Here is an 8947-nt window from a genome sequence, read left to right on the forward strand (position 1 = left end):
GGCTGCGGGCGGGATCGGGCGGCGGCACCTCCTCGCATCCTGCGCTCGCACCAACCGCTGCCCGCTTCCGGGCCCGGCCTGGCCCGCCCGCTCGCTGGCGGGGAGGAGCCACACGGCACCCGCCTCGCCCGGCCCGGTTGTGTGCTGACAGGTGACAGCGGGAGCCCTGCCTAGGCCAGGGTCAGGGTCAGGTCCTGCGCCCACGGGGCACCCCCGACACCGGCCCTGCGGGCAGCAGCGGGGGCTGTGACGGGCCCGTCTGGAGGGTGCCAGGCTTTAGTCCGCCGCCGGCTCACGAGGCTGAGCTGCTCCCTGCGCCTTTTCGTTGACGCGCAGCGGAGGCCCTCCCTGGCCGGAGACCTCGGGGTCAACCTCCCCCCGCCCCGGCCGAGCTGGCGATGCACCTGACCGGCAAGGAGGCTGTACCGGAGCTGATCCGTAGTGACCTAGTCCTGGCCCTCAGCCCTTCACACCTCTGAGCAGGGAAACACCATGTATGTGGGTCCACGAAGGCAGTTTTCCTTAAGCGCTCCTGGGGATCACGTCTCTTCTGGCGGGGTTCAGTACCCGCCGAGGTGCCAAGGCTTGAAGCCCACCTTATGGAAACGGGAGGCCCTAGCTTGCTGCTGCGGCCATACGGCTGAGGGCAGGCGAAACTCAGGGGCATCCAAACCCCGAGCCTCTGGGCTTGGGCTCACACGTAGGATGCCAGCCAAAAGACTTTGGAAATATCCGAAGCCCCTGGTGGGGGCTTGGAGGATGTTTGCCAGCTGTAGGGCCACTTGATTTGGCTGATTTGGCTTGGAATACAGTACGTTTCTTTAGAAAAATAAATGAATAAAATCTCTGGGCAGAGTTTCTCTGGGCAGTGTCCACCAGCTCCTTGGATTCGTTTGAGAACCACTGGGCGCTGGCCGGGGTGCTCTGCTCAGTGTCCTCTCTTGGGGCACTTTGAACCTGTGACCTCACTCCTGTCCCTGCTTTCTCTTTAGTTGTCCTCCAAAATCAGTTGATATAGATGCAATAGCCACCCTACCCCCATGACACAGGGTGCTAACTGTTGCTCTCTGGGCATCAGGCCCATGTTAACCCAATATTCATTTGTATTGTCCCTCAGCCATTCACATTTTGGGGCAGTTTCACTGGGCAGTGTCCACTGGCTCTTGAATGAGTCCAAGGAGCCAGTGGTCATTGGCTGGTATGCTTTACTTGGTGTCCCCCCTTGGACCACTTACTCATCTTTGACCCCCAGTCCCATCCCTGTTTTCACTTTTCTTTTCCCTCAGAATCAGTCAATGTACAGTTAGTGACCCCCTCTAATAACAGGAGGGGTTAGTAGTTTCTTTGTGGGCCTCTGCCCATGTTTTCCTCTGTGCATCAAATAGGCCAGCCCTGCTTCTCTCTGATTCTTTTTATGATTCAATGAACCTTAATGGAAATATTTATCCGAGGCATCAAGATGTTACTGCTGGCAAGTGCCTAGCTGAAGGGTTACTGGATATCAACTCTTTCCAGAGAGCTGTACCAAATGTACCCTTCATGCTGCACTTTTCTATGCACAGCCTGCCAGAACTGGCATTACCTGTCTCTGGGTCTTCTATAAATAGGCCTTTGAGAAATAAGGTGCTGCTCACATTCAGGGTAGAGCCACATCATTTCTGGATCAGGGCTGTTCTCAGATGAAGGCAAGGCTAAACACTGCCATATTTGACCCCCTGATCATTCCCGCACACTTCTTTTCTTTCACGAGAGGGCTCCTCAGAAGCAGAGCTGCCTTGCCACAAAAAGCACATGAAGCTCAGCTTACAGGCTCCTATTGTATAATCACAGGGTCATAAGGAACAGCAGAGAGATAGATATGGCATTCAGAGAAGGAAAATATAGTACAATAACAAATGGGTGTGTGGGTGGGTACGAGCCCAAGGTGCTGCCTTGGGGAAGAGGGAGTACCAGAATGTAACTAAGGGGGTGCCTCACCCATCTCCCCTCCCTCCCCCAAAGCTACACCTTGCACCTTCTCTGTAGCAACTCCAGCAGCAGAGAGAGCAGAGAAATAGTGGTGGCACACACTGCAGTAGCAATAACTGGAGGTTCACCACTGCTGTCTTCTTTTTTTGCTGACAAAAATTGGTTGTTTTTTGGGCCACTTGGCATATGTCAGCAGCAAAGCAGAGACAACATTCCCCTGGAGCAGCAAACCTCTGACCGCTGCTCCTGTACCACCACCGCTGTTCTGCTCTCCCCACTGCTAAATAGTTGCTACAAGGAAAATGCAGGGTTTGGAGGGTGCAAGGCACGGTACTGGCCAGTTATGTATCTGCAGATGGGCAAAGCCAAGGAAAAGATGAGGCAGAGTGAGCTTTCCAGAATCATGTCTGGGCCCAATACAGAAAACCCTTGCTATTCGCGGGTTTGGCATTCACAGTTTCAAATATTCATGGTGCTGTGCCAACCCACGCTCTCTCCCCACTGGCAGGCAGCGTGATGACTGTTACAGCACTGGCGGCGTCTGTGGGAGCTCTGCACTTGCCACTGCCATGCTCCCGCCGTGTTCCCCCAGCCACCAGGGGCACATGCCGTTCATGACGTATTTGCAGACTTCACCATTCGCAGGGATCTCTGGAAAGTAACACCCGCAAATGGTGAGGGTCTCCTGTAATCACTTTGAGTTGTGCTCCCTATATATATGCCAGGTCTCCTTAATCTTCCACTCTAATCCCATGTGACCGTTTCTCTCCTTAGTACCCAGCTGTCTGTCTTCATATTAGCAGCTGACAAGAGGCTGCGGTCTGTTATACCCTTGGGTAGGAAGCAGCCTTCTACATTTTGCTGCTGCAGATAGTATCACCAATGGATATCACTGGACAGAGTGATAAGTGAATGGCTTCAGGGGAGCTGCTAACTACTGCCTCCACTTTTCAGCTACAGCAGGTGTTTCCTGAAATTTTTCCCATGCTTGCTCAAATATTGCTGACTCCTCTGACCATGCATTAATAATACAGCAGTGCCGAAAGTCTCCAACCAAGATCAGGACTCCATTATGCTGAGCACAAGACAAATGCATAATAAGAGACTAAAAGATCTTCTGGGTATGAGCTATCTTAATGGGCAAGAGAGACAAAGGAGAGGAGGGGAAACAGGCACAAAAGGTAAGGTCACTTGTTCAAGATCACACAGCAGAAGCACAATCCCAGGCTCTGGAGATTCAATTTACTCTTGCAGATTAATGTTGCTTCTTCAACTCTCCTCCTCACATGAATCAAACAAGAAGGGGCTATTCAGATATTGGCTTCTTTTACACATGAGGTTCCTGCTTCACTTTCCTTTTCCCCTATCTCATACCCTTCCCCCTTTATCCTTCCAGTATCAAGATAAGATATTTAAGATCACTAGCATGAAGAAGGATTAAGTCTAAAAATCTTTAAAATGGCGTAAAGGAAATTAGGAGGTCACTACATTGTAATTAACATACACTGTAGGCCTAAACAATTATTTTAGGAGAAAATGACCTGTAAAGTAACACAATGCCATTTGTCATGTCTTTGGATCTTATCCTCCTTTTCTGCCAGAGGCCCCAAATGCTTTATAAGGGAGTATAAATTCCATTCCAGAACAAGCAATAGGTGTTTTTTTCAAAGCCAAACATCAAGTTGCACATCTAGGAACGCATACCATTCCTGAGACTATCCTGAGAAGTAGTGTCTCTGAAAAGAACTTTAATTATAGTAAGTAATCATTTCAATGTGAGCTCCCAGCAGAAGATTGTGGCCAGACAATAATATAAACATTAATATAAAAAAAAATATAAACATCAAGTAGATTATAATGAGACATAATGACGTTATATCACTTCTATATATATTTGACACTAGTGTAACCCTTACTGCGATACTGCATTCAGTTCTGTAGTCCACTGTTTATAAAAAAAAATTGAAAAACTGGAGAAGATAAAAAAGCCATGAAAATGATAGAAGAACCATACCGGATAAAGACCTGACCTGTTTAGTTTACCAAGGAGAAGGGATGATTTGATCACAGCAGAAACTAGGCAGCAGAGAGCTCATCTATCCAGCAAAGGTATAATAAGATCAACTGGCTAGAAGTTAAAGCCAGACAAATTCAAACTAGAAATAAATTGCAACATTTTAACAAGTGGGTAATTAACTGCAACTTAATGAGGACTGTGGTAGATATTAGAGGTCCGATATCGGATCGCACCAATATAAAGAAAATTGATTGCATCAGAAATCTGCCTGATATGGCTAATGATTTGGCCAATAAATGCCTGTGCATGTTTGCAACCATAGTGCAGCATGTAGACAGCGAAGAGAACAGCTCAGCAGCTTGGAAAGCTGTGTGCAGCTGGTAAGTCTGTTGTGGTGGAAGGGGAATGGAGAGGGAAGGGGTGTGGGGGTGCAGATCAAGAACCTCACAGTGGGAGGGTATGGGGATGGTGCTGGGACTGGGGCAGGTGCTCCCCAGCTGGGGTGGGGTGGGGAGCAGGTGGTGGGGGATGGCTCACCACCACGCACACCCCAGGAGGGCAGGTGCCCCGTATCTTCGGGGGGGGGGTGTGGAGGGGGCTGGAGCCAGGGCTGCACCATGCTCTTCCCCGGGGGTGGGGGGGGGGTGGGAGCCGGGGCTGCACCATGCTCTTCCCCGGGGGTGGGGGGGGGGTGGGAGCCGGGGCTGCACCATGCTCTTCCCCGTGTGTGGGGGGGGGTTGGGCTGCGGCTGTGCTTGAGAGGTGGGGCTATGGGGGGGCTACAGTGAAATTTGGGGTGGCTGCAGCCCCCCTCATAGCTACCTGTGCCCAGCCCAGCCCAGCCCCCAGCAGAAAGAGCCACAGCCAGCAGCTGCAGTGTGCCCTGCCCCACCCCACACAGATCTGGGGGGTATGCCCCCGCCATGCCCTCCCGGGATGGATGCAGTGGCACAAGCTGTCCCCTACCCTGTGCCCCCAGGACAAGCCGTGGCACCACCCCCAGCCCCACCCTGGCTGGGCAGCGTTTGTCCCAGCCCCACTTCCTCCCTCACTTCAGGGGCCTTGATCTCCCCCCGATACTCCCTCCCCACTCCCCTTCCACCACAACAGACTTACCAGCTGCATGCAACTGGTATCAGCCAATATGCCTCCTTAATCGGCTATTGGTATCGTTCCCCCAAATCTCTATCACTTAGTAGATATTTAAGTGATTGTAAACACTTAAATCTTAATCAGATGTTTTTCTAAAGGATGTGCTGTAGTCTACTTCAAACAGAAGTTAATTCATGAAAATACTATGGCCTGTGCTATACAGAACATCAAGTTAAATGATTTCAGTGGTCCCTTCTGACCTTATTTATAGATAAAATAGATCCGTATGGGAATACTGCTCTGCCCATTTGGTGTTTCACTGACTTTAGAGAACAGCACTGTAATTAGCAATCATCATCTAAGAATAGGAACCCCATTATTTTATACATGGTACAATGTGCTGCAGTCTCAACCTTGGAACTTCTAGGTACAACTAATAAAAAAGAAACAACACTGCTTCTGGCTTAACAGAAATTACTGTCATTTGACAATTCTTCTCAAGGTCCTGTCATACTTGAAGAAACCATAAACGATATTGGACAGTCAACCAGAGGATGATTCATCCTAATCTACTTCCCCAAATCTTGTGACATAAGGCCGTAATATTTTTGTACAGTAATAGGTAAAGGTTCCAACAAAAATCATGGTCCTATATTGTTAAGTACTGTCCAATATGCACAGTATTGCACAGCACCAAACAACTGCAGACAAATAAGGCTGGAAGTAGCATCAGGAGTTCATCTAGTCCAAGCTCTGATTATGGTAGCATCATCCCCATCTAAACCATTTTATCCATGTGTTTATCTAATCTACTATTAAAAGTTTCCAAGGACAGAGACTCTTCAACCTCCATAAGTAATCTGTTCCTGTACTTAACTACCCTAACAGTTAGAAAGTTCCTAATATCTAGCCTCCCTTGCTACAATTTAAGGTCATTACCTCTTGTTCTCTCCCTAGGGACACAGAAGTTTACAACCACTACTCAGGTATTTGAAGTGTGTTGTCAAATTCCTCACACTTTTCTCTTCTTCAGACTAACTTCTCTTCTCTTCCTTAAAAATCATGTTTCCTGCATCATAGAAATATGGAGCTGGAAGGATCCTCAATTGGTCATCTAGGCCAATGGTCAGCAATGTTTCCCAGTGGCCCAGAATGACCCAGCTTGGATTGTAGGTGGGCCAGTGCTAGGACTCAGCCTCTGCTGCTTTTTTCCACTGCCTGGCTGCAGCTTGAGATAGCTTGCAGCTACTCAACCGCAGGTTCCAAGCTGTCCAGTAACCTGGTGTGGCATGGCCTGAGCAAAACCCCCAGTCAAATGCTGCTGAAGCCCCAGCTCTCTGGACCAGATCCAATGGTTCCACGGGCCAGATCTGGCCTGAGGTTGCTGACCCCTGATCTAATCCAATCCCCTGAACTGAAGGAGAAAACATGTCAACAACCCCCAACAGCTGACTATCTAAAAACTGATCTGTTCTTAAAAACCTCAAAGAAGGAGTTTCACAACATTCCTACTCCAGCCTTTCACCACCCTAACAGATAAGAGAATTTTTCCTAATAACCAACCTAAATATTTTTTGCTGCAAATTAATCTGATTTATCTTTGTCCTTTCACAAGTGGTTTTGGAGAAGAAATGATTGCCATCTTTAAAAAAATGTTTTAGTCAAAGACTGCTATGTCTCACTTCAGTCTTCTCTCTTGTAAACTAAACAAATCCCAAATCCTAAATCTTGTCATGATAGCCTTTTTTTAAACCTCTTATCTTTCTTGTTGCTTTTCTCTAAACTGTCTCCAGTTTTCTCTATTTTTCTTGAAGTTAGGTACCCAGAATTAGACACAGTACTCCCACAATACTCCCAAAATTGGGCACAGTAGTCTAATGCCAAGGAGAACAGAAAAAAAAATCTTTCCCTTATTTTCTATACAACATTCCTGCTAATAAAACCCGGGATGATATTGGCCTTGTTTTGAAACAGCACCATTTAGTTTTTGATCCACTATAATCCCCTGATTTTTTTTCTGCCATAGTGCTACCTAGTAAGGTATTCTCCATGTTGCCTCTGTGGATTTGATTATTCCTTCTAAAGTATACCACTTTGCAGTGGTATTTATTTAATTTAATCTTGTTGATTTCAGAACACTCCTATAATTTGTCATTTTGAATTTTTGCCTCATTCTCCAAACTGCCCAAAACCTCCTTCAGCTTGGTGTACTCCAGATCTTAAAAGTATACTCTCTATTCTGTCTTCCAAGCCATTGATAAAAATATTGATTAGACTTGGGCTGAGGACACATCTATGTGGGACTGCATTTGAAATACTCTCCCACTTTAACAGTGAACCATAGATAACCAGTCTCCAACCCATCTAAAGTAAGCTATAGCCAAGAAAGCCTCTGACTTTCTGAATGTGTTAATCTCTATGCTGTTACTCTGCTCTGCCTTCTGCCACTCTTCAAATGATATTGTGCACTCACCCGTCATGAGGACATCTATATTGTGTTTCATTACTTTGCTTATGAAAGTGTCCTGTGAGACTCTCAAAAAGCTAAATTAAAAACATATCACTTGCTTTTACTGTTTATCTATTATCCACTGTTACCCAAATAAAAAAAAAGAAATTAGTGTGGTATGATGCCAGTTATGATGTAATCTGGTCTTGACAAATCCTTTGTAACTGTATTTTACTTCCTAATTATGTTCTAGTTTCTTACATATTGGTTGTTTAATACTTTGTTCCAGAAATTTCCTAGGGACAAAGTTAGGCCAATTGATTTATAAATTCTTGGGTACTTTTTTCCAAGACTGGCAAATGTAGTATCTTTCTCCAGACATCTTCTGTGAGGTCTGGAAAGTAATTACCAGCTTCAGAGATTACTTTGGCTGGTTCATTAAGCACTCTAGCGTTAATTTAATCAGATGTTGCAAATTTGAATAAACCTGTATTATCTAAATACTTCTTTTTATCTAAATTCTTTAACCTGCTGTTTCCTTATTCAGCTCAGCACTCCTAGCTCCTTATGAGAATTAAGTATGTCTGTGGTTACAGTTAACCTTTGTAAAGAGCAAAGCAAAAAAGGCATTGAATACTTCAGCCCTCTTAAGATCAATTACAGCTTTCCTACTCCTTCCCTGTTAATAGATGTGCAGTTTCCTTTGTTTTCCTCTTACTTCTAGTTTATGTAAAGAACTTTTTCTACTCCTTTATATTTATCTATATATATATTTTTACCCTTGTTTCTACTTTGTATTGTTTTATTTTCAGTTTATTACAGAGCTCCTGATGGTTTCTTACCATGACTCCTATCTTTCCTTCACATTGGGATAATCTATTATGGTGTCTTTAATAGTTTCTTTTTAGTACATGCTAGCTTTCTTCCAGTCCTTTCTCCCTTACATAGTCTTTCCAAGATATCTTTCTGGTCCTAATCCATGCGAGCACTAATGATGCAGCCAGGAGCAGCCCTGATCGCCTGATGAAGAACTACCAAGCTCTGGGGAGCAAGCTGAAGTAGACGGGGGCACAGGTGGTCTTCTCATCTGTCCTTCCAGTGAGTGGATGTGGATGACACCATGACACCTGCATCAGGGAGGTCAACACGTGGCTTCGGAAATGGTGTCCTGAGAAGGGCTTCAGCTTTTTGGGACACAAACCACATACTTCAGGACAAGAAACGTGCTTGGGTGGGATGGGCTTCACCTCTCCCCCAAAGGTAAGCATGTGTTCTCTTTCAGGTTGGCCAATCTCTTCCAGTAGGCTTAAAACTACGCTTGTTGGGGGAAGGGGAAGATGAGGATGGAGGGAGCCATGGAACACCGAACCAAGAGCCATGCACAAGAACAGTCTAGCCAAGACAGGCAACGAGCACAAGAA

The 8947-nt window shown here is 46.2% G+C and overlaps 1 protein-coding gene across 1 annotated transcript in view; it reads right to left on the reverse strand.

Moving 5' to 3' along the window:
- The window catches only part of ESYT2 (extended synaptotagmin 2), a 151011-nt gene extending 143454 nt beyond the window's left edge, over positions 1–7557 (reverse strand). The window contains exon 1 of the mRNA XM_019528575.1: positions 7551–7557. Within this exon, the coding sequence (XP_019384120.1) occupies positions 7551–7557 (7 nt within the window). The remainder of the gene's footprint in view (positions 1–7550) is intronic.
- Between the last annotated feature and the right edge of the window lie 1390 nt (positions 7558–8947).

This window comes from Crocodylus porosus, unplaced genomic scaffold (assembly GCF_001723895.1).
Source record: "Crocodylus porosus isolate Cpor-Errol unplaced genomic scaffold, CroPor_comp1, whole genome shotgun sequence".
Lineage (NCBI taxonomy): Eukaryota > Metazoa > Chordata > Crocodylia > Crocodylidae > Crocodylus > Crocodylus porosus.